This window comes from Vidua macroura, chromosome 8 (assembly GCF_024509145.1).
Source record: "Vidua macroura isolate BioBank_ID:100142 chromosome 8, ASM2450914v1, whole genome shotgun sequence".
NCBI classification, from domain to species: domain Eukaryota; kingdom Metazoa; phylum Chordata; class Aves; order Passeriformes; family Viduidae; genus Vidua; species Vidua macroura.
The window spans coordinates 18,985,200-19,010,777 of record NC_071578.1 but is presented as its reverse complement, the minus strand read 5'-3'; the positions used below and the strand labels follow the sequence as shown (position 1 = coordinate 19,010,777).

General features: G+C 42.7%; 1 protein-coding gene across 4 annotated transcripts in view; it reads left to right on the top strand.

The window, feature by feature from the left end:
* The window catches only part of SEC31B (SEC31 homolog B, COPII coat complex component), a 37,106-nt gene that overhangs the window by 6,876 nt on the left and 4,652 nt on the right, over positions 1–25,578 (top strand). For 3 of the 4 annotated variants that reach the window (XM_053983326.1, XM_053983325.1, XM_053983323.1), the window contains exons 3-23: positions 1,543–1,666; positions 2,467–2,662; positions 3,446–3,541; positions 4,609–4,749; positions 5,239–5,381; positions 5,618–5,717; positions 7,673–7,834; positions 9,704–9,856; positions 10,603–10,833; positions 12,269–12,343; positions 12,915–12,995; positions 13,914–14,022; positions 14,404–14,582; positions 15,230–15,356; positions 16,441–16,586; positions 17,967–18,140; positions 18,759–18,941; positions 19,643–19,856; positions 20,241–20,564; positions 21,605–21,643; positions 24,412–24,467. In XM_053983326.1, coding sequence (XP_053839301.1) covers positions 1,543–1,666; positions 2,467–2,662; positions 3,446–3,541; positions 4,609–4,749; positions 5,239–5,381; positions 5,618–5,717; positions 7,673–7,834; positions 9,704–9,856; positions 10,603–10,833; positions 12,269–12,343; positions 12,915–12,995; positions 13,914–14,022; positions 14,404–14,582; positions 15,230–15,356; positions 16,441–16,586; positions 17,967–18,140; positions 18,759–18,941; positions 19,643–19,856; positions 20,241–20,564; positions 21,605–21,643; positions 24,412–24,467 — 3,053 coding nt within the window. The remainder of the gene's footprint in view (positions 1–1,542; positions 1,667–2,466; positions 2,663–3,445; positions 3,542–4,608; positions 4,750–5,238; positions 5,382–5,617; positions 5,718–7,672; positions 7,835–9,703; positions 9,857–10,602; positions 10,834–12,268; positions 12,344–12,914; positions 12,996–13,913; positions 14,023–14,403; positions 14,583–15,229; positions 15,357–16,440; positions 16,587–17,966; positions 18,141–18,758; positions 18,942–19,642; positions 19,857–20,240; positions 20,565–21,604; positions 21,644–24,411; positions 24,468–25,578) is intronic. The other variant, XM_053983327.1, reaches the window with a different exon arrangement.

Genomic DNA, 25,578 nt, shown 5'->3' with positions numbered 1-25,578 from the left:
TTGCAAGACTTTAAACTTTACTTTGTTGATTTCATTAATTAATCACTAGTCTTACAGTAATTTTATTTCCTGAAGCAGAAAGTGAGCCTGTTCACTGAGTTGGCAGTGGGCATGTTTGTCTGTGTGGAGCTGATGGCTCTGGTGGTTTTGTTGGGTTTGCATGGCAAGGCTTTAGTAGCTGGGGTGGCTCCTGTGAGAAGCTGCTAGGAGCTCCCACCATGTCCGCTGGCACCAGTGCCAGCCTCATTCCAGATGGACCCACCGCTGTCCCAGGCCGAGCCCGGCAGTGGCAGTGCCTCTGGGATAACACAGTTAATAAGAGGGAGAAAAACATGTCATCTGCAAATGAAGCACAAGAGAGGAGTGAGAATATGTGAGAGAAGCAATGCTGCAGTCACCAAGGTCCATGCAGAAGGATGGGCTGCAGGTGCTTCAGGTGCCAGAGCAGAGATTCCCCTGCGGCCCCTGGTGAAGACCTTAGTGAGGCAGGCTCTCACCCCACAGCCCATGGAGGTCCATGGTGGAACAGATACCCAGCTACAATCCACCGTGCTGGAGCAGGTGGATGCCAAAGGATGCTGTGGCCCTGTGGAAAGCCCACCCTGGAGCAGGCTCTTGGTAGGGCCTGTGACCCCATGGAGAGAGGAGCCCATGCTCAGGTTTGCTGGCAGGACTTGTGACCCTATGGGGGACTGAGGTTGGAGCAATCTGTTCTGAAAGACCACCCCATGGAGGGGACCCACACTGGATCAGTTTGTGAAGAAGTGCAGCCTCTGGGAAGGATTTGCATTGGAAAGTTTGCAGAGAACAAGGCCAGGGTTTTGGTTGAACCAAAGGTCTTGGCTTCAATTTGCTTTAGATCAGAAGCTGTGTAGTTTCATAAATTGTACTGCTTTTTAATAGTCCTTTGGGCACTTTCCATGCTGTAAGCATTCCTGTGGTAACTGGGGGACAGTTTGCCTGGCAGTGTCCCACTAGGTAATGTTAAATCAACTTGTAGCTTTTATTCCTTAAGAATAAGGAGAAAGAAGGAAGCTACCAGTTTGTGACTGCTAGCTGTCTGTGGGTTGTTGAGGCATGTTTAGTTGGTTATAGTTGAAAAACTTATTCTGTAGAGTAGGTTTACAAGGTCTGATTAAGACATGTCATGATCGAGGAGCGGTATGCAGAAGTACTTGGGATCATAATTGTAGCTGGATTTCATTATGTCAGTGCATTTGTAATTTAGAGAAGAACTTAATATCAAAAGCCATAATTTCTTGGAGGAGGGTCCATGAGTTGCACCTATCCCAAGAAAGAAAGTTATCTGTGTAACAGTAACCTTGGTGACCAGAATTTCCTGAAGAACTTTTAATTTCTTTCAAAATATTTGTCTTAATTGTTGATTCCTTTTTCTGAGGTGTTCAGACACGTCCTCTTTTGAACTATTACAGCACCAAGGTTGCGTTGACTATGAAGAACAGGTTTTCAGTGCCTTTCTCTTTTTGTATCTTGTGCTTTTGATAAAAATGCCCACTTGTGTTGCCCTTGTACATCTGCTAGGAACATCTGCCCAACAGCTGGATGCATCCTTCAGTACAAATGCCACCTTGGAAATATTTGAGGTTGACTTCAGGGATCCCTCCCTGGATATGAAGCAGAAAGGAGCACTTCCTGCCTCAAACAGGTACTAGAGGCTCATACTGATGTATCAATTAATGAAACTGAAAAGGGTTTTCTGGTGCAAGAAAGGAGAGGAGGAGATAATGTTTACAGCTTATAAAGTGATCTTTTGAATTAATTGACCTCTCTTCAAAAATTGAACATTTTTGTTGATACAGATCATATTGGGTATAAAAGTAGAGCAGGTGGACTATTAGAGAAATCTAAAATCACTTGTATGGTAGTCAGTCAGTAGAGACATTTTGTATAATGTGAATTTGCTGGGGCTAACAATTTGCCCTGAAGAGACTATAGAGAGAGTGAAACTTACTTTCCAGCTTTTTAAAACAAGATGATTTCTTAGGCTTATCAGTGTGGGTGACATCTGCCCCCAGTGTAAAACACAGCCTGGATTTCTAACTAGCAGATTTTAAAGGGTGTAAACATATTTTTCAGATAACAGCTCTGGAAATGAAGGCACGTAGGTCTCTTAACTAATTTTCAGTAAAGTGTAGTCTAGAGGATTTCACCCATCAAATCCCATGTGAAGTCCTAAAAGTTTTAAACAAACAATAAAACAGCCAAAAAATAGAGGCATGCTCTTCTTTTTTAAATTCCCCTGAAAAGTCATTGGAAGGAAGCTTATTTATTTTTTTGCATGAAAGAGCCGCAGTCCTCTTCAAAGGGAGATGATTGTTTGCAGTGCAGACTGATGGATGTGTTTAATAGGTTGAAACATGGATGTGAGTTTTGGTAATGAAGAGGGCGTTTTGCTTTCCACCAAACATCATAGCCTATACCAGCTTTATTTTCTTCTTATTTTAGGTTTCATAAGCTGATCTGGGGGAACTTTGGAAATGGGTCTGCGGAGTCCTCTGGAGTGATCATTGGTGGAGGGGATAACGGAGTCCTGACAATGTACAGCGTGCACCGCATCTTGGCTTCAAAGGGAGACCCTGTCATGGCGCAGACAGAGAAGCATTCAGGTCCTGTTCGAGCCCTTGACTTCAACCCTTTTCAGGTGTGTAACATTAAGATACCAAAGGAAAGTTCATCTCCATGTTAGAAAATACTGTGCTGTGTATAAATTCATAAAGTGCTGTGTGTAGATTCATAAATAAAGGGACAAGTTTTAACTTAAGAGGCACAGTAGTTGTCACACAAGACAGGTTTGAGACTCAGATTTGGGTTCTTTTCACAGGTTTGCCTCTGAATTCTCCTGTAACCTTGTTCAAATCACTTACCTCTCTATAAAAACGTGTCATGTAATATTGTTACATGTCAAACCATTGTCCTTTCGAAATTAAAACTTTTATTTTTTTATTTGTTCAGTTGGTGTTTAATTCACTGGGGCTCTGATGACATTTGAAAGGACTGCAACATAAATGGGGAGTGAACAGAACATGTTTCTTGTGGTAGCACAAAGGCAAATGTAAAATTGTCTGCAGTCGGTTGTGAGAAACTTGCATCTTCTCAGGAGAAATGTCCTTGATGCCAGGCAAAGGCACAGCTGGCCAGAGATGGTGGCATTGAGGCCTGTGGCAGAATTTCATTGTGATTAACAGCAGCCATCTGCACAAAACAGACACATTTTAAATGTGTCTGTACTATGGCGCAGTGGATGGCACGGAGGCCAGAGATGTGCTTGGTTTATAATCCAGTTAGTATCTTTATGCATGCCTGTGGCTGTGAAATACAGCTCTCATCTCACTTCGGAAGATTTTGGAGGTTTTGCTTCCATTTATTTTTAAGAAATCTGTGAGCAGGAATCTCAGCTGAGCTTTTCCTTTTTTTTTTTCTACAGAGTAATCTCTTGGCTTCCGGAGCCAATGATTCTGAAATTTTCATCTGGGACTTGAATAATTTCAGTGTGCCTATGACTCCAGGGACTAAATCACAGGTAAATGAGTTTTCCTCTGGGCAATACTCGTGCAGTTTTGTATCTCAGTAGGCAAGACAAAAAGATGTGTGTGGGGACAGCCTAGTCAGTCTGTGAAATGGTAATGACTTTGAAGTCTGTCAGGAGAGAGTTGAATCAGAAGAGACTGATTGGTTTCATTCTTGGGGTGGAAGAAGTGTTGTAAAGGGAGGGGAGGTAGACTGGCAAGCTCTGGAAGGATGCACTTTGCATGGATGGGTAAGCTCTTTGTGGATTTGAATCAAGTAACTGACCAGTTTATCTTGTGATCCAGCTGGGGCATGTGTGATGGATTAAGAAGGTTTATTGGACCTTCTCTGAGGAATGAATTTATTTCAGGCTTCAGCTGAGGCTTTTCATATCTCATGAAAGTCATATCCCTAGCAGAACCAGTGAGCCATTAAATGCATCTTGGCTATTGCTCCTTGATAATATTTCCCGAGTTTGAAGAGGAAGACGTTTCTGATCTTCTGATGCTTATTATATTATTCAGGGCAATCAGCTCCTGAAAGTAGAAAAATATAGTAAACTTCAGTAAATGCAGGCCAGTTTTTTCATCCAGTAAGTCTTCTGTTTCCTTGCCTATCTCCTGCATTGCAGTAGAAACAGTAACAGCAATTAGTCATGAATACTTCATTGTTTTCCGTCTCACTGCACTCCTGAAATGTTGCACAAGGTCATCTTTCCATTTAAGTTCATCTGAGAAGCTGGAGTAGAAACATATATGTGTGCTTAGCTGCAGTTCTCTCTGGAGAGATTTATAACACATTTGGCCAATGTAGAATCCAGTGCCTGTTCCTCAAATGCAGAGGTACTTTTCCAGGTGACATTCCCCTATAGAATTTTACTGTCCACTGTACTCTGAGTGAAGGACTTTCCCTAGTCTTTCTGGTTAGTGCTGCTGGTATTTCCAGTTAGCTGATCAGCAATTGAAGAGAGGAATCTGTGTATCATCAAATCCCTAATCCCTCAGTTAAACTATTGATAGACTCCTGTGAGTCTCCCTCAGCTTGGGAATAATGGATGTGTGGCCTTTCCTGTCTTGGCAGCCGCATGAAGACATCAGTGTGGTGTCCTGGAATCGGCAGGTGCAGCATATCCTGTCCTCCGCTCACCCCAGCGGCAAGGCTGTGGTTTGGGACCTCAGGAAGAATGAGCCCATCATCAAAGTCAGTGACCACAGCAACAGAGTGAGTGGAGAAAAGGCTGCATTTCTAACTAGCTTACAACGTGCCACATGTGACTACAAAGCAATGGCACAGACTCTTGGGACAAGAGGTTTTATTCTAGGAGCTGTTGGAACTAGTTCTCTTGGAGACGTAGCATCAAAGCACCTCTTTTTCTTCTTTCCTGAATGAAATGGGGAAACAAGACCCCTTACTGTTCTTAAAATTCATGCACTCTTGCATTCAGTTTCTATGTTCACAACTCATTTTTGAGAAGCCTCCCAGCTTTCTTCCTAGGTTAACTTTGGACTTTGACTTCTGTGTGGTTAGTGGGGGATTTTTTGCTGTGAAGAGACAGTAGAAATACTTGCTGCCTGGAGCAAGACATTACTAGACTTGGTTTATGTCAAGTATTCTAGGCGAGTTCAGTACAGAATGACATGGCTTTGGCCCATTTGTGCTATTGCCAACTTGCATTGCTGAATTTTCAGCCTGTGCTATTTTTGTCCCTAGATGCATTGCTCAGGAATGGCCTGGCATCCAGAAGTTGCAACCCAGCTAGTCCTTTCCTCTGAGGATGACCGGTTGCCAGTGATCCAAATATGGGACTTACGCTTTGCTACCTCTCCTCTTAGCCAGCTAGAAGGGCACACCAGGTGAGGACTTGCATGCTGTGTTGCATCTTTTTAAGGCAGACAGCTGGGATTCTGGACTTTGGGGAGCTATGATTTTCTCCTGGGCCTGCTTTCTTTCCCAGGTGAATCTGGTTGAAGGTAGAGGTGGGAACTAGCATTTCTGAGCCAAGGTGCTGTTGCCTGGTGCTTTCTTAGTCACTGGATGGCAGAACAAACTGTACAGGAAATATGACTGATTTCTTTCTGATCTGTTTTAGGGGAGTTCTCTCTGTTTCTTGGTGCCAGGCTGACCCTGAACTGCTGTTGAGTAGTGCCAAAGACAACCGGATCTTGTGCTGGAACCCAAGTCTGGGGGAGGTATGTAACCAGAGCTATCAGTACACGTGGTCTGCTTTATATTGTGTACTTTGCTGTGTGTGTCCTTCCCTTTATCCTTGTGGAGTGCCAATGTAATTCCCTCAAGCATGTCTTATGCACTCTTTCTGAAGTGGATGAGTGTCATCCATATCCAGACTGAAATAGGTTTTTGCTGATACATCTTTGTCCAGGTACCAGAGAGGGAAGAAAACTTTTAATTAAAATTTAGTTTCAACTATTTATGATTACTCTTGCTATGCTCACACTTTAGTGTTCTCTCTTTCCATGTGCTTCTTCTTTTTCCTTCTTCTAGAATAGTAAGTTCATTTGGGAGGAAATTTGAAGGAGACCAAGGAGCATATGTTAGAGAGGGCCACTGAAAAGGGAACAGTGTAGTTAATCAATGCATGTAGACTTTATTTGTAGTAAAATGGTTTCACATATATGTGCTTATCTAGTCATGTATCTCAGAATTACCATACTTGGTATATTTAGGTATCATCTGAATTAAAGTGGGGCTGTTTAAATTTTTTTTATGCACACCCATTGATCCTGGGTGTGCATAATGCAGAGATCCTGGATAAAACTGAACTTTGGACAATGCAGTTGATCTTGATGATAGCATGGGGAAAGTGCTCTAACAATACTGAGCAAAGTCCAGATGGGAGCCCCGTGCTAGATTAATTTAATGGGACAATATTACTCAGCTGACCACTTTTGCCTTGGAGACAAGGAAAAAAATGAATCCGTTTTCCTAAAATGCATGCAATGCTGCTTTTGTAGTTTCATGGAATTTGATGCTCACTTAGTCTAGATCTCTAGTGGTTAGAAGAGATTCAGACTCTGAAAGTTCCTGATGTCTAATTTTTACAAAAATATTTTTACTGACTTTTAGTGGAAAACTTAAAAAAAAAAAATTAGTGTGGCTGACTTATCTTTATGCATGCTGTTGTAGATTTGCAGAGTCCAAATTAAAATTAGACTTTTGTGTATAAACTACTGTTAGGGTATTCTTTTTGACTTGGTACCAATGAACAGCAAATTTTCAAGTGAAAAAGTTGGGAAGCTTTGCAGTATTAAGGATTAATACAGTTATACAGAATGGCTGATCTCGTAAGTTTGAGGGAAGTATTGGTTTCTTTGGGTTTGGGGGATGTTTGGTTTCCTGGGATTTGTTTTTAGTTTTTCTATTTGGCAATCTAGATTTTAATATACGCAAATGATATTAATTTGCTTCTATCTGGAACAGAAAACAGAGATCATGTTCCCACAGAAAATGAAGCTGTGATTGTCTATGCTTTGTTTCTGTAAACCATAAAAGAAATATGTTCATTTTACAAATGGGAGGTTTAAAATCAATGCTGTGTTAATGACTTGCTCAGCATCAGGCAGGAAGTCTGTGACTGGGCCATGAATTGAACTTTGGCTTTTTGAATGCTGAACCATAAACTTGTTGGCTGCAATGTCCTTCATAGTTCATGTGCAGCTATTACATTTGTCTCTTCTTGTTCTATTTCTTTTTCTTTAGGCTCTTTATTTTCCTTGTCACATTTGTTACTTCACACTATTCTTTCGGTGTTCTTGCTCATGACACATTCTTGCCTCTTGACTTCTGGTTTTATTGTGTTTTCTGGCGTCTCTCCCTTAGCAAATGTGACAAAGCTATAGTACTCTGATACAGCAGTACTCAGAAAGCAGAGCAAAAGTGACTTCTCACTTTTGGATTTTTGTTCTGCAGTCAGAATCCAGTTTAACATGAGTTTTCTGTGACTTTGAGCTGTCTGGACTCAAGGCGCTATAATTTGGTTGTAAATGCAAATTCAAGAAGCAAAAATAAGAGACTCGTATGCAATGGTGACATGTAAACAAAATGACAGGCTTGCTGTGGGCAAGTAATTTGGGAAAAGCAGGAAGGTATTTGTGTTGTGCTTCTATCTTCTCTCTTTCTATGATAGGTGGTGTATGAGTTGCCCATTCGGAGTCAGTGGTGCTTTGATGTCCAGTGGTGTCCTAGGAATCCTTCAGTCTTCTCTGCTGCCACTTTTGATGGGTGGATCAACATTTATTCTGTTATGGGTGGGAACTTAGAAGCTCAGCAGAAGACACAGGCTGACAAGGTAAAGTCCTGTGACTGTGTTAGACTTTGCCAGACTGGCAGTTTCTCTCATGATAGCTCAGAGTGGTGGAAGTACACCTGAGTAACAGGGTCACTTTTAAGTGATGCAGCCTGTCCCACACACCTGGACCTATGGCTGTATGGTGTGGGAACCAGAAGCTACCTGTGTGGGGGTTTAATAATCCCACCAGATCCCAAAGAGAGACCACATTGCTTCTTACAAGGTGTGTAAAGAGAACCAAGAGCAAGCACAGTTGTGATGTTAAGATACATTCTATTGTTATTACTATTAGACTAAAAATAAAGCAGTACACAAGCTTTTCTTGTCATTAGGTTAACATTAAATACATTGATATTAATTAATAGGATATGTTATTCTTCATTAGTTTAGAAGGTAATTTTATAAAGTGGCTTATAAAACACTATTAGCAATTTTCCTCAAGTCTTTTGACTACAACTTTAAGCATGTTAATATTTTTGATACTGAAACCCATTACTTAGCCAATGAATAGATGAGCAAATTCTGAACAGATTAAATGTCACTACTGTCTAAAATGTTAGTTTTAATCTGGTGTCTAGTCTTTTAATTCCCTCCCTCTGTCCCAGCCAACAAATGCCTTACAATACAGGTTTTAAGAGAATACGTATGAACTGGCTTAAGTGTTATTTATATAGTCATTTACAGCTGACTGAGTTCAGTTTCATAGGATTTGCAAGAGACAGAAAATACTTTATCAAGCAACAGCTGCGGGAGATTAAGGATTTATTTAACCCATGGAGAATTTTCTTTCTCCGCATTCTTCATGTGTATGCACCACATTTCCACTGTTCAAAATTGGGGAACAGTAGTGTTGAATAATTCCTGAATAAATTGAATATCAAGTAAGAACACAAGCAGGAGTTAATGACAGTTATGGAGACAGGGAGTTTGTGACCAAGAGGTCTCTCTCTTATGAATTCAATAGTCTCAGGAAAGAAACTCTATTGCAGACCTGGTTGTGTATATTTATTCCTTTAAGGTTTAGGGTGTTTGATCTGTTGGATATAAGCTGTTCCTCAAGAACTATTCTTTCTTTGGAATTGGTTTCCTTTGAAGAAAGACAAAACATTGCCTGTGATTCTAAGATTTGGCAACCTTAGCTTGATCAGCCTGATCTTGCTTCCTTTCAGGTATGCTGGTTAGCTGAATTATAAAGCTATTCCCTATGGTCCAGTCAAATTTGAACAGGATTATCTATAGCAAACAACAAATCTATACAAACAATGTTAAAAATGAAAAGTTTTGTGAACAGCATTTTATGTATGCTCACTGACTCTCTAAATGTAAGAAATCTGTCTCAGGGGCCACTTTTGACACTCTTTTGTCTAGACAAGGAGGTTTTATTTCATCAGTCTCATCAGAGCCAAAAAAGCTTGAGACAGTCCTTGAAACTAACCCATTTAAAAGACTCCAGCAGCACAAAGGGAGTCAGAATTCCTTTGTGAGAAAAAACAAGAAATAAGCTGGACAACTTTTGACCGTATGTTGTCATTATCTTGCATAAAACAAGTAATTTTGCAACTCCTCTGTTTGAGCTGGGTGCTAGGCCTAGCAGTGTTGTTTTTTTTTTAGGAAATTTGCATCTTGCTAAGGAAAAACTACTTAAAAATCTCTTAGAGTAAAACTTTCTTGAGAAACAATTGCTGGAACTGTTTTGAAATGCCATTTCTCTTGCACAGGGACTCGGTGGTATTCCAGAAAGAGGTGCTGTACTAGCCTCATTTTTCATCAGTGTGGAAAGTAATTAGTTCCTAAGCAACAGTTTTTTGTGCTTACTCCATACAGAGAGGAATTGAATTATATTTTCTTCTTTTTTCCATCTGATTCTAGATCTCTTCCTCCTTCAACAACCTGGATCCCTTTGGCACAGGACAGAGCCTTCCTCCTCTGCAGGTGCCAGAGCAAGTAACTCAGACCACCTTGATTCCACCATTAAAAAAGCCACCCAAGTGGATTCGCAGACCTGTGGGGGTTTCATTTGCAGTAAGTGAATGGAGCATCCCTAGCTGAAAATGCAATAGATGTCTTGTCTTGTGACACAATCCTTTGCTTTCACTGGAGAAACCTGTATCTTCCTGTTAGTTGTTTTAATGCTTGTTTAAGGTGCATTGTGGTGTCCCATGAAGTGAAGTTTGCTTACTCTCAGTATTCAGATATATTTCCAACAAGAAAGAGTCCTGTAGTGGAGAATGGGAGGTTATAAGTAGAAGTTAACAAAATTGAAGAAAAATTTGTAAAAGCTGTCCTTCCAGGCTGGCATGTATTCCCATTCTCCTCTGTCTGTCTCTTTCCTATCCAGGCATTTAATTTTCCTCACATCTTTGCTCCTAAATTGGATGGTTGAATTGTTATTTTAGCCTGTTGCTTGACTTGTTCTTTGTCTGTCTAGTGCCTGCTCTTCACCTGATAATTTTTATCATTGCAGTCTGCCTCTCCATATAACAAAAGAACTAACAGTTCTGTTCAATGGTACTTTTTCCTCTGTGCCTCTCTGGCACTTGCAATTGGCTAGGCCTGATCGGATATGCACAAGTGTCAAATTTATCAGTGTTCAGTTCAGCTGAAGGGCTCATAATGAAGAGCTCCCTCAGTGCTCATACCATCCATGCACACTAAACTCTTAGTGTGATCACTGCTGGAGCTTGGGTCTACCTTGCTAAATGAAGAACTGAGTAGCTTTTACCTTTGTTTATAAGAATACTTATTGTGTCTCCCTCTGTCATTCTCAGTTTGGAGGAAAACTGATTACCTTTGGTCTTACCAAAACTCCTGGACAGCAAATGCAGCAGACTTATCCACACCAGGTATTCATCAGTCAAGTCACTACTGAAACTGAATTCCTACTCCGATCCAAAGAACTGCAGATGGCCTTACAGTCAGGGAACCTCCTTGATTACTGCCAGGGCAAGATCCAGACAGCCAAGCTGCCATTTGATGAGAACCTTTGGAACTTCTTGAAGGTAGGATGGCTGAGGTGAAATACAGAGGTCAGTTCTTCTATGGTCCTGGGATGGAATATGGTCCTCTCTAGCCCTTTATATTCCTGTTCTTTAAAATATAAAATGGAATTGAATGAATATGCTTATTATTTTTCTAAAGAAAGTTGAGGTGTTGGAGATTGTCTTGGTTTTCATTAGGAATGGTCTTTTCAGTGGACTTGTTTGGGCTTCCTGAAACAGGATCTTTTCATCTCAACACACTGCCAAGCTATATCTGCCTGCAACCTGTGGAACTGTACATTATTATTTTTTAAGGTGAAATGCAAATGGATAATGAGATACCCTAGAACAAAGGAGAGTGCTGTGGTAGCATGAGGACTGACTAGCCTTCATGGACAATTTGGTAGCATGAGAGTTTGGTAATAAGAAGAGGTCATCCTTCTGAAGAGGCAGAACTTAGTCTTGGCAGTGGTTTACAGACACTTGTGTGTCTGGTTTACAGACACTTGTAGCAGACTTTGTGGAGGGCAAAATATTGAGATATTTGCCATAGTATTATATTTGTGTGGGAAATCTTGAACAGGATGGCCAGCTGTTAACCTAGGTGGTAAAAGTGATCTCCATTGCAACAATGTCTTTGGTTGCATTAAATGAGACACATCAAACTGTAATTTTTAGTCACTTTTTATAATCCATCTGGTGTGTGGTCCTGAGAGACCACTTCAACACATAAAGAATATATTACACCTGATTGTCTTAAACTACAAAGTAGGCTTCTGTAGAAAAGTGTCCTGCAGCACCATTCCTACTTCTGCAGGGGCAATTTCTGAAATGGACTGTTTACAAGTATCTTATACATGTACAGTTTGATCCTTTATGTAGAAGAAGCAGCATGGGACTTAACTGAGACAGACAGATTCTCATTGCAGAATGTAAATCATGCATTAAAGCATATAAATAGTGCCTGTCATTTAGACTGTGTGCAGCCTGTGGGAATTTTTGGGAGTGTCTGAAATCCTCATCCAGGGAGCTTCTGTAATAGTTAACTAATTCTTGTGAAGCCAGCTAGCAATTCAGGCAACCACCTTGTCTCAGTTTCATCCAGATTCAAATCAATCAATTTTCTCTATGAAGATATTAGCTTGCCAATTCCTAGACTATCCAGGGAATTAATGACCAAGTACACTAGGTATATATACAGTCATGGTCTTGATACACAGTTGTACCTCAGTTGTAACTGTGGCAAACTTGAGTTTTGCCCTTTTATCATGATTGTAACTTAAATTCCATACATCTTTACACAATAGTTACTAAGTGGACTTTTCATAGTTGAATTCTTTATGTATAAACTGAGTTCCGAACTTTGCTGGTGTCAGAAGTAGCTAACTATTGTCAGTGTGTAGATGTCTATGATTTTACATATTTTTTTGTCTTTTTAATATCCATTGGCACTCAGGTGAATTTGGAGCAGGAGTCAAGGACTAAACTTCTTAAGCTGCTGGGCTACAGTAAAGAGGATCTCCAAAAAAAGGTAAGGGGTATTTTCAATAGATAGAAACCTTTACAGGACTAAAGCTGCTGCAGGGGAGTTGTAGGGTCCTACTGGAACTGAGCAAGTGATCTCATAGCACACAAATGACCAAAGTGTGTGAAATTTCAGCTGGGGGTCACATGAAGTATACTCCACTAAAAAGCAAATGCAAGCACTTGTAAGGGTGTAACTGTAGTTGTACTGAATCAAGCCAAAGGGGTCTTGAGCCCAGTTACCTTGCTTTCAGTTGTTGGTGCACTGGGAAGTGTTCAGCAACAGTGTAGTTGTGAGAGCAAGAGCTTCTTTTAGTATTCAGCTCTCTGTATCTCAGGGAATTCTTCAACCAGGAAGAAGGTGACAGGTGGGGACAGTCTGGCATAGTACTGATGGATAATGATCTGAAAAGGATAAATAGTCACTGATAGGCAGCCAGCCAGGAATAGGGTGAGGTAGAAGTTTTCAAACAGGTGAAAGAGTTGGGGGAATTGTGTCTGGGACTTGCCAGGCTCTTGGTCGTTTTGCTGTCCAGGTGCTTACTTTGCTTTACTCTGTGTGTCTGTTACTTTTCTAGATTGCCTCATGTTTGAGTAATGGGATCCCAGATAAACAGCCCCTTCCTGAGGCAGGTGATAAAAATGCTGCACCAGATCAGGTATGTCCTGTACATCTTGCCAGCTTGGGAGAGCAGAGGAGGGCAGAATGAACTGGAAGGTCTAATTCTAGCCACAACTTGTTGGGCTCAATGCTGGCATTGCAGAGGGCAGTTCACAGGCCTGTCAGACTCTCACAGGGTCAGACTAAATGATAATGATTTTCCCTTCTGGCTTTAAAACTAACCAATGAACAATGAAGGACTCCTGGCTGTTATTCCTGCAACAAGGTTTGCTTTGCCTGTGTTGATTTCTTCAGTGGTAGAATTAGCCTCACCCCAGCTTAACTTGAAGCTACTATTCTGGATTTCCTCTGTGAAGCTTCTGCTGTGGTTTTTCTTTCTTTTTCACCTCTATCCTCTGAAATATATTTTCACATAATTTTGGGATGTCCATCTTCAAATGCCTTCCAAGGCCTGGTTCACTGTAAATTTTTCTCCTTTGAGGTATCTAAAACTTATATCCTCTGATTAGTAATCATCTTCACAAGCCTCAAACACTGGATGAGATATTCTAGGAGTAGCAATTGTGTCCGGCATTTCAGTAAAGCACCACACATGCAACCTGTTATTTACAGATTTTACTTGTTGTTCTTGTCTCTGTTCCATCCAGAATAGTTCAGCTTGCTCAAGGGCTGACAGTTGATGAATGCTGCCCAGCAGTGCTGTTGGCATTGCATGTCTTGCACCATCAATCTCCTAAGCTTTGACAATTGCAGCACTGCTCTTGTTGCTTCCCTTGTGAAACTGTGCAGATAGATTATGCAGGAGTGACAGGAGTTTCCAAATTGAAATCAGATTTATATGAGCATGCACAACCAAATGGAGAGCAGCCCCATCCCACCCTGTAATCCAAAAAACTGTTTTGGGTAGAATATGTGTGTACAGTGAATTAAATAAGCTCTTGCACTTTTTGCACAGCTTTTGATGAATTCCAGCGATGATGTAGCTGCTGTTTCTTCCTCTTCAGCCTTTTTTGATAACCTCATCCCACAGAATATGAGCACATTGGAGATTCCTGTCACAGAAGGTATGTTACATAAAGAGTGTTTCTGCCCTCTTAAGAAAAGGGGAAAGGAGGGAAATCCAGAAAATTCAGAGGCCAGGAGGAATCTAGTTCACTCCAGCAGATGATCACTTTTAAAACGTATGATCCCTTCAAGTGTTATGCAGCATATTGCATTGAGCATAGAAATACTTCTCCCAGGTGAGAGACCCATTAAAAATATAGAAGAATCTTCTAGATGATGGAAGACTTAGAATCAATTCAGTGGCTTTTTTGCGTTTCCAAATTTTCTTTTAGCTGGGCTTTTAGCTGTTACTGCTTTTTACTGCCTGCTCTTTAAAACAAGCATCATCAATGCTTATGAGTGTTGACTCTTTGGGTTGATTCTGCTTCTCACCTCTGTAGATACAGATGGACTCATCAGCCAAGCCCTTTTGTTGGGAAATTTTGAGGGTGCAGTGGAGCTGTGCATGCGAGCAGAGCGCTTTGCTGATGCCATCATCTTAGCTATAGCTGGTGGGGATAACCTCCTAAAGGAAACCCAGAAGCGCTACTTTGCCAAGCAGAAAACAAATCTCTCTGTGGTAAGTGATGGTTTTGTGTACACACTGAGCAGGGGAAGGTGTGCACTGTCTTGCCAAATGTTTCTCTGAATATATGTGGAAATGTTTTTTCTTCAATGAAGGAAGTAGAACGTCAGCAGAATCTGTGCATCTCCTATTGCATTTACTCTAATATCTTGTTAGTTTTATGACAATTTTTTGTTATCTACATAGTATGTCTTTGTACTCTATTCCTTTTTTTTTTTATGGTTTCTGTCTCAGCTTCTCATGCATATAATCTGCGGTGCATACTGCCCATTTACAGCTCAACTAGGAAGTTCGTAGCTTATTAATTTACAAATGGGGAAGTGTAACAGAGGTTGGGATATCTTAACACTGTGCTTCCAGTCATTGATATCAGCTGCTCTGAAACAAGATATGTGTTAGATCTTTAGTCTTGTCTAGTGTGGCTGTTTCCATATTCTTTTAAGTGCTTTGTTGGGCTTTTTTACTTTCCTTAGAGGCATCAGGTTCCAATTACTGTTAACATAGGGATGCTGAGATTGTTGGACCTTAATGCACAGTGAGGTAGTCTCTGCATGGTGGAAAGCGTGTTTGAAAGTGAGCTGTTGCTTAGACTGTCAGCTCTTTTTCTTCAGTGACTGACAGGCCTTCTGCTTCCCTTACAGCTGCTTTCCTCCATTGTGCAGCAGAACTGGCAAGATATTGTTTGCACGTGTGATTTACAGAGCTGGAAGGAGGCACTGGCCATCTTGTTAACATACTCAAAGCATGAAGACTACACTCAGCTCTGTGGTATGCAGTGCACTATGTTTTGATACAATTTACCTTGCAGAGGGTACCTCTGGGCTGCTTACAGAAAGAAGTGGATAGACATAAGAAAAGGAAGCACTTCTTAATCATTACAGCTATCTGGAACTTAAATAAGTGTGGACTGTTGAGTTAGGAGAGTGATAGGTGCACACTGTAGTTGAGAATCATGGTGTAAAGTTGTCTATGTGGATATTTCCTGTGACCTCTAGAAGTAGCATGGAAAAAAAAACAGGATAGATGCTATCCCTAGGCTGAGACATGAAGAGGGTGATTTTTATTCTGTAGAATAGGGTATTTAGTATGCAGTAAAAGGTCCAGTGGGCTTCATTCCACTTAAAACAGGTTTCAGCACCCTACAATTGCCCAGAGATTCCCACACCTCTTTGGGAAATTAAAAAAAAAAAAAAGAAAAGTGTTGGATTTTTTTCACTGAATTCATCTGTCATTTCTTTCTTTTATGTGTTTGGGCAGACATAAAAATTGGCAGATGTAAAAAAAATTTTTTTTTTTTCCAAACAGGTTTGCTTTGGGTTTCCTTCCCATTTCTCTGTTATCTAACAGTTATGCAATGGAGCTGGTGAAGGGTCTAGATCCCAAGTCTTATGAGGAGCAGCTGAAGGAACTGGGGTTGTTTAGCATGGAGAAAAGGAGAAGTGGAGTGACCTTACTGCTTTCTACAACTACCTAAAAGGAGGTTGTACTTCTCCAAAATAGCAAGTGATAGGAGAAGAGGAAACAGCCTCAAGTTGCACCAGGGGAGGTTTAAACTGGACATTAAGAAAACCACCTACACTCAATGGGTGGTCAAGCATTGGAGCAGGCTGCCCAGGGAAGTGGTGGAGTCACCATCCCTGGAGTTATTTAAAAAACAAGTATATGTGGCACTTAAAATCTTGGTTTAGTGGGACTTGGCAGTGCTAGGTTTATAGTTAGACTCAACCTTAATGTTCTTTCCTGATCTAAATTATTCTATTATTCTAATTAGGTGCAGATTCAAAGCACTAGGGTTAATGAGCTCTTCCAAAGGGGAATGTGTTAAATGTTGGCTACATCTCTTCCTCTCTAGACATGCTGGGTGCCCGCCTGGAGTCAGAGGGAGATGCAGCCCTGTCCAATGATGCCTGCCTTTGCTATATCTCATCAGGCAATGTGGAGAGGCTGGTGGAATGCTGGGTAAAAAACCATGAGACTTCATCACCACTTGCCCTACAGGTACAGGCACTATGATGTTGGTTTGACTCCTCTTCAGCCCTGAACTGTTTGCATTTTCCCATCAGGGTATCTGGCTTCCAGCAGACAGTGGAGACCTGTTTGTACTTACCCAGATATCTCCTTCTAGCCTGGATTATGGGCCTACTTTGAAAGGAGGCTTGCACTCTGAATCAGTCAGGGTTTGTGTGTTTACATTGCACGTAAATCCAGCCATGGACAGGAGTTACTTGCCTCTTACATACTGTTGTCATCACTGAGCTTCCTTTTGGTCAGGGAAGTTTGAGCTATACCTTCTTTTTTACTGGTAGTGGCCTGGGATACATTTGCTGCTGTGCTTGTCATGTATGACTTAATGCTGGAGTTATCTGGCTGTACCTTCAGAACAGCCTTAGCAAAATAAAATGAAGTCTGGATCATGATATTCCCACTGCCAGTAGAATGATCACATATGGGAAGTCACACCTTGCAGATAAATCAGGACTTCTAAGTCAACATTGTTACCTACCTCTCTTCATTTCTGTTGATTATTTAACAGAATCACAGAATAACCGGAGTTGAAAGGGACCCACAAGGATCGAGTCCAGCTCTTAAGTGAATGGCCCATATGGGGATTGAACACACAACCTTGGTATTACCAGCACCATGCTCTGACCAACTGAGTTAATCTCAGTAATCTGTTACACTCAAACCAGACCTGGCTAAGTCACTAAATCCTGTTGTGTCTGTCACTTGCTAGAATGAGCTAGACAAGTCTTCCACTTGGATAGCTGCAGATAATGCCCTCTGCTACATAGTTCCTTGGTTTTGTAATCCCACTACTGAGTAAAAGCAACAAAAAGACATCTTTAGCACTCCTAGTTGTTTCTGAAACTGGCCTCCTCCCAGTTGCCAGATACCAGCATGTATCATTCTACAGCTGTAAACACTGCTTTCAGTGCTAGGAGTTGAAGGAGTTTTGAGTAACTAAAACCCTTCTGGTCCTTTTGCCAGCAGTAGTAGTTTTTTCTAGTGACTTTCTCTTGGTATGGTTTTAAGCCTTCCTCTTCCAAGTTGATCACCTGTAACAATAGTAGCTTCCTAGTAAAATGGTCACAGTTGATTGGAACAATCTTGTGGCTTCTGATTTTCTTTTTTTTCCCTTACTATTAAAGTAGCAATGTCAGGGTTTGCTCCCTGGTTCCTGTTTTTTTCCAAGTGCATCTGAGGAAATGGTCATCAGTGACAGTATTTGGTGTAGAGGGGAGTAACTTCTGTCCACATTGGCCCTGATGTCACTGAAAGTGGGGAGAGCCATCTGGTATTGTCTCAGCATGAGATAGACCAGTAAAGCTAGTCACATTCTGAGTAGTCTTATTTCTTCCTTCCCCCTGGATTATTCAGGATCTTATAGAGAAGGTGATGGTGCTGAGCAGGTCCACTGAGATGCTCCAAGGCACAGCAGGACCAGCACCAGGCCCTGTCTTGGCAGAAAGAATCACCCAGTATGCCAATCTCCTGGCATCACAAGGATGCTTGGCAGCTGCAATGAATTACCTACCCAGCAGCTCTAAAGAGGTAAGTGAGCAGCAAGCTGTTGTGGGAAAGAGTAATATAGGGAAGGAAATTGTATGAGAGAGAGCTGGGGTTTTGTCATGCATCAGGACTTAAAGTTTCACCTTAGTTATGCTAACTTGAGAATAGAGGGGAAGGAGGGAAGGAATTCCAGGATATGGGTTTTGTCTTCATTTGCATTTTCTTTGTAGTGCCTTTGATTCAAGGAAAAGGAAAGAGTTTTAGAACTGTAAAATGGTTGATGGAGAACAACATTGGGAAGCAGCTTGCCAGGGAAGCTGCTTCTCTTCTTGAAACTAGCTGGTAGAGGAAGGGAATGAGGAGATCACCTGGCAGTTTGAAATAAATCCATCTAGTGCCTAAATGTGGGTAGGGGTTGGGGAGGGAATACTATAAAGACTGAGGGAAGGATCAGGGAGCCTTCATCTGCCTGATAGTATGGCAGGTGATGTCCTGGATTGTCATTTTCCATTTGTTGAGTTTTTTTTTCCTGGTTGGGGACATGGTTGGTTTTGCAATTTGATTCATAGTGCTTTAGGTCAGTGTCTACTTTAAATGCCTCCCCAGCATTTTCCATCTGGGGCTCTCAAAGTGCTTCTTCTAAAGCACAGTTTGTTTCAGCACCTGATTGAACAGCTCCGAGACCGGCTCTTTCATGCTCAAGGAGAGAATGTGGGTAATCAGCAGCCACCCCCTTTTCCCTACACTCGTGTCAATGTAGGGGTCGTTAAACCCACAGCAGCCAAGGGTGGTTCCATCCTTGAAGGAGCAGCCCACAAAGCAGGTCCCAGATACCCAGAGAAGGTAGGCCCTAAACTCAGGTGTTTGTGGCTTGGGAAGAGGGAGGAAGGCTATTGGGTTGTGGAAGGCATATGAAGTAGTATGAGATGACATAAACTGCAGACACTAAGGAATTCCTCATTGATGACCTTCACTGGAGCAAATGCAAGCTCTGTGACAATCCAAAAGTAAGCTATCTGGCATCTTTCCACAAAGCCCTGTCCTACTCGCAGTCCCTGGAAGAGAATGTTACAAGTGTAGTGATCCACTGAGATCTCAAATCTTAGGGTGAAAGGGGCTGGGGTCATTTTCCTATGCTCATCTTACCCTGATATCTTAGTAAAATTAGTATGGTATGGCTTCATGGCTTCATCTCAGTTCTTGCACAAGACTGTTTGCAAAGTTTTGCTTCCAACCTCTATTATTCCATTATTGTTCCTTCATTATTTCCTCCTGATTGTGCTTCCAGGAAGGCATTATATGGGAACTTGCTCCTGAGGACTAATCCTTTTGAGAGCTGGAGGATACTCTGAAGAGTGTGGTGCTCATCTTGTTGAGCAAATTACGTGGTGGGAAAGGCCTTTGATCGAGTGCATTCAGGGCACCAACAGCAGCAGCAGCTTCTGTTGCCTGAGAAGTGACAGAGATAGAAATTGCATCTGCTAGTATTGTGTATGCATATGATTCTGTCGGCCATTTGCAAGTTCTTTGTTTTTTAATTGCAGCCCAACTTTCCGTCATCATTTGCCCCTTCAGCCCCATCTCAGCCTTCAGTGCCTTCCCTCTTCACGCCTCAGCCAGTGCCAACGATGTCTGTGACACCTCACCACGTTGCCCCTCCCCAGGCCAGCACGGGTCCACAAACAAGTGTCTATTCCAGAGGGCACCCATATCCACAGTACAACTTGGGCTTGAATCCAGCAACTGTCTCAGGGCCAGGTAAGCATTGTCAGATAGTTTTGTCCATTTCTAGGTTCTCTGAGACTAAAGCCTTCAATGTGGGTGGTTGCTCTAGTTTTTTCCTCACAGGCCTATTGTACTGACAAAGAACAAGTCAGCTGTCTAAGAGGCTTCTCAGTGCTTCTGACAGATCTAGTTGTAGTAACTGTTGCTGCATGTGTGCTGATACTAAGCATATATTAAGGTGGAAAAGCCACAGCTGGCTTGGTGGCAGTTTCACTGATGTAGCCTGGGCTAGGGGGGCACGGATATTAAAGGGTATGGCTTGAAGAAGGGAAGTTACTTACTACCAAGAAGGATAGTGTCACGAGTAGTTGGCACATGAAACAAGTGATGCTGATACACTCTCTTTGTTGTCTGTAGCTGTGTCACAGTCTCAGCCATTTGGACCAGTGGGAGTCAGACCTGTTGGTCCTGCTCCTTTCTCCAGCCAGTCCCCTCTGCCAGGACAGTTGATGCCCATGACATCTCCTGGTGTTCCAGCACCCAGACCTGCCCTCTTCACTCCAGCTTCAGTCCCATCATCTCAGCTTACTGCAGCCTGTCCTCTCCCTGTGGCAAGCCAGTCTCCTCTAGACTTCTCTTCAGCACCTTTCAGCTGCCCCATGAACATGGGTTATCCTCAGGGAGGTCCTGGAGCTCCATCTACTAAACCACTGCCAGCAGCCATTCCTCCTCCTCCCACAGGTAAGTACTGCTTGTGTGACTTGTGTGTCCAGGACAAGCCCAGGTGGGGTTTCCAGTGTGTAATGGACATGGATCTTCTGAGGTCTGCTCTGTCTCCATTAAGGCTGGATGTGATGTTGAGGCAAACATTACAGGCAGAGAGTGCTGAGTCTTGCTGTGGTGGTGAAACACAACAATGGTGACAGTTTCTTTCAGCTCGCTCAGTTGCTCTGTCTCCCAGGTTGTGTTTGCAAGATGATGTCTCTTCAGGTCCTCAGAGCACCCTGAATAGTCATCTCCTCCAAAGGCATCTGCTCTGGTGGAAAGGCTGGTGGTTCCCATGGAACGCCTGATGGAAGGTTTGCTCATCTCACCCTTGCTTATGCAACTTACATGAGAAGTGTATTTGAAATGGTGGGAGAGCTTCCCTGTCCTTGAGATACCCTTTATTTAGCTTCAGGATTAAATTCCTCTGTCTGCTGTGCTCTAGTGCTACCGTTTTCTTCCTGTTGTCATAAAGGGCTTGTTGGGGAATCACTTCTGGATTCCTTGCTGCAGTGTTTCAGACCCCTCTGGGTCTATAGTTTGAATCCAGTCTATTGTGTGAAGTCCTTGCTAGCATGATGAATAGAAAGTGTGTTATTGGACCTAGTTCTCCATGGATGGGCATTCCTTCTATTTCCCAGAATATCTGGTGTTTATTAATTCTCTGTTTGCTGTCTCAAGGGACAGGCTTAGCCAGGCTGTGGAGATCCCTAACAACAAGGCTGATAATCCATAGATTTTTGAGCAGATGCTTCTCCAAGCCACACGTATGCTGAGAGTGAAGGAACTGAAGCTATGATGTTTGCCTTCACCTGAAATCCTTTGCTGACCTGTGTTTATCCAAGGATAGCAAATCCCACTGTGTGAAGTCTGTGGGGACTACACACCAAAGGCTCTAAGCTACAGCTGGACAAACTCCTTCCTGAAAAGCTTTTTGGCATAGTAATCCAGTGAAATTACTCTCTGAATTGAAGCTGTTGGTGATTATGCCTTTTCCACCCTGCCTTGATTTTCAGGTTTCTTCCCTTGGCTAGATCCCCACACGGATCATGCAGGTAGTACCCAGAGAAACCTCCAGACCTGTGGGGCAGGCAGTGTTGCTGCTTCCAGTGAAATGCATGTTTTGTTGTGTGTGCATGCATGCGTGCTCACTGCTGTTTGCTGTTCCCTTGCATGCCTGGGGAGCTATACAGGTGGGGTAGGGAACATACCTGTCCTGAGGACTAGTAAGTGACAGCTGGGGATACTGGAAGTGAAATGAAAGTACTATGCTATTACTCATGAGTTTGGGTACAGAAAATAGGGTCTCCCACATCTTCCTTCTGTATTTCCCTCCAGTTCTAGAGGTATTAGACCATTTTCAGTCTCTGTCTTTTCAGGCAGTTGCTGGGCCAGCAGGACAGGGAAGCAGACAGTTTTCCTGTCTTGGTTCTCTAGGTAAGGAACAGGCCAGTAGCTGTAATTCATCTCTCCCTGTCACTCTCCCAGCCTTGTGCTTTCCTCCTGTGGTTTGGAAGAGGTGGAGTCCCAGCAGACTACCCAGTGGTAGAGTAGAGCTTCCCAAGCAGAATTTGGCAGCTCTCTTCCAAGGGGAACTGGAAATCCCTTTTGGCTTTAGTTAAAGGCTGAGGTTTGGCTTTGAATCTTAGTTTGACTGTGGGAGAAAATTTGGACCCAGGGGGTTTTCTGACTGATACTTTGTACTGATTTCTCTCCTTGGGATTCATTGGTGTTGGAAAGTAGTCATATTCTACATTGTCAGTGGGGTAAGGCTCAAGGTCTTTGTGGTCTGTCACTGTTCTGATTGCTGCTCTTTGGCACAACCATCTACCAGGCACAAATCTCACAGCTTTATTTAGGAAATCCAACTATTTATAGGCATTTACATCCCCAAGCAGTCTGGCTGTGTGGAGTGGGAGTTGTCCCTTCAGCAGAGAAACAAAATACCTCAGTTTCTCCCTGAGAAGTTGATTCCACGGCAAGGATTTCAAGCTCTTCTTTAGGCTCAAGATGCCCTTCAGGAATTCACTACTGAGCAATTCCCTTCTCCTTGGCAGCATTTGCCCCCAGTTTTAGTGGCAATGTATGGCATGCTTGATTCAGTAATACAAACTGGCTTCCTTGAGAGTGCTTTCTTGCCTGCTATTATTGTTCTGCTTTTGATTTGTATTTTTCTTAATCTGAAAAGGGACTGTAAAATCACTCAATCTGACTGGCCAAAATTGCTTGTTTTGGAAATTCCTGAACATAGTATCTACAGCTCATGAACATTATTGCTAACACAATGAACAGACACCTCCACTTGCAGAAATCCCAAGATCCTGAGAGTGTCAGGGACAGGGAGAAGGACAGCAACATGTGTGCTCATCTCCTTTCTGGCCAGGATAATCCCTGATTCCAGCCTCTGATGGTCTTGTTTTTTCTAGGACAGGCATTGCTGGAGACTGCTGCCATGGGGCACTCCTTTCAGGGATGGTGAGAAATCCTATTTCACAAGTAGCATAGGGAAGATAGCGTTTCAGCCAAGCAAAATGCACCAGGATCTGTTGTCTCTCATGTCTGATGATTAAGTGCCTGGCTTAAAGGGTATAATTTAAATAGCTGTTTCCAGTGAGGATACAGAGTGCCACTGGGTTGGAATAGTGCCAAGGACTGCTGGGCCACAGACTCAGTGGGGGCCAGCTGAGTTCTAGGGCACAGAATCCCCAAGCTAGAAATAGGTGCCAACTTAATTAAACTTCTGACCCAAACTCATCAGAGAGCGAGTCTTGAAATCATGGGAAAAGGGAGGGCAAAAAGAGGCTGCCAGAATTGTAATAATAAAGGTAATTAAAATAATGAAGCACCTTTTCCATCTTTCCCCCTGTGATTTTTAAAGCTTAGTTCAGGATCAATAGCTCATTAAGTGTGGCTCTGAGCTCCAGCAATTCTGATATTGCCCCCTTAGAATTCCTCTGTTTTCTCACAGATTATTCCTGTTTCATGGGCTTGAGGTTATTAATACTGGGGTTTTGTCTAAAGATGCAGGCACCTTTACAGGACAGCAGCAGACAAGGTAGTTGCAATTTGACCTTTGCAGAATGAAGAGTGGACTCAAGTCTTTTGATGTCATGTTGTCTGATGGATTTTAAATTACCTGGAGTGAGGTTGGAGTACCACAGAAGCGTCTGCTGAGACACCCCTCTGCTCCCAAAGCATTTACTGGTTAAGTCTATTCCCTTCTATTTGGCAGTCAGCAAATTTTGCTAAGCTTTGGTTCTGAACATGATTTTGGAAGGGAACCCACCCCTAAATCTCTCTGCCTTTATCAGAACAGCCTGTATTACTTTGGACTGCCACCATGAGCATGAGAAGCCCTCTCACCTGTATCATAGCTCTTGCTGTGCTACCACAGTGCCAGATTCTCTGAGGAACCCCAAGAACTTCCTGAAATGTGAGGTGCACACTTATGCAGGTCCCCACCAAGGTTCAGGCCTGACTCTGAGGCTGACTTCTGCAGCTTATACAGAATCTAGGAAGCTTCAGGTAGCTAAAAAAAAAGTTACCTGTGTGGAAGTGGATGTGTGCCAGTTCAGTCTGATCAGACATCACCTCATTAAGGCTGTGCACACACTAGGATACTAAGAATGAAATTAAGAAAGGGAAGGGGATGCAAGAGCATCTCATGGGCCTGTGAGCTGGGTTTGAAATTCCTCAGCTGAAACAGTCTAAAGGTGCAATGACAAGGGCCTTCTCCTGAAGAAAGTTCTAAACCGTGCATGAATTGTTGCTGTAGCCAGCTTCTCACAGTCTGGGGTTTGTGTTTTGTCCTCTGTCCTGGCAGCTCAGGAATCTTGGAGTGATCCCTCTACTGGAAGAGGAGGCCTTCAAAAGAAAAAGGTATGTTTTCAGCTACAATATGTGTTGGTTGTCTTTTAGCCAGGGAGTTCCATGTGACAGATACATTCCTATAAATGCTCGCTGTCAAACTTCGCAGGTCTCTATCCCTGTTGCTCTGTCTACATCTGCACTGCATGCATGGCTAGGACTGGAGTCTAAGTAATCTTGACTCTTTGCCTGCAGGGTGGCTGTTTTGTAATACGGTTATCAGCTCTAATGTTGCATCCTCTGTCAGTACTTCCCAGGCTGCCTACAATAATTTGTTGTTAAAAATATAGATTTAATCTTATCCCCTTGCCTACACAATTTTTTTGATAGTGGCTGAGGAAGTCACATTCTTTTCACACCTGACAGCTAGGGGCAGCATTTTCCCTCAGAACAGTGAGACCAACAGTGATTTTCCTCAGATGCTGATACCAAATGATAAGGCACTGGTGCTGAGAGACGTTAGGACAGGTGTAGCTGTGAGCTGCCTGCTGTGTTGGTCCTGCAGCTCTCTGCCTTGATTGCACTGGAGGGCCTGTGAGCTGAGCTCTTCTGCAACAAATGGTCTCAGTACCCCATTTCTATCACTGGTGCCTGCTGGCAGGTGTGATGAGAAGCTTCTTTGGCATCCTTCCCACCCCCCACCCCTCTTCTTTAGCTTGGAACAGACTTCTCGCCCTTTTTTCTGGCAGCATAGCTGGGAACCTGCTTCAGGCTGTGCTCACTACAACAGGATTAGCCTCTTGTTAAAGCCATCTCCTTTTGATCTATCCCTGTTGGAGAGAATCTGTCATGACTCTCTGGCTTAGCAGGGGCATGATGAAGTGTTTGCAAGAGGAATCTCCCCCCATGTCGTGGGATTTTCCCCAATACTTGCTCAGTTGGACACTTTACTGCTGCTAATCTCTACATTCAGGACTCGTGCCGTTGCAGAGACCAGGCGGCTTTCTGAGGACCAGTGCTCTCGGGGTAACGGATCTGTTTGATTGAACAATTCCAGAGGGGTTTTCTTGCTGTTGCTTTGACTGTTCATCTAGGATGGAAGAGGAAGGGCCCTATTCTCTGAGTCAGGGGGCTGAAAGAACAGGGATGTGTTCTTTCATCATCTTAAGAACTGAAGATTCTT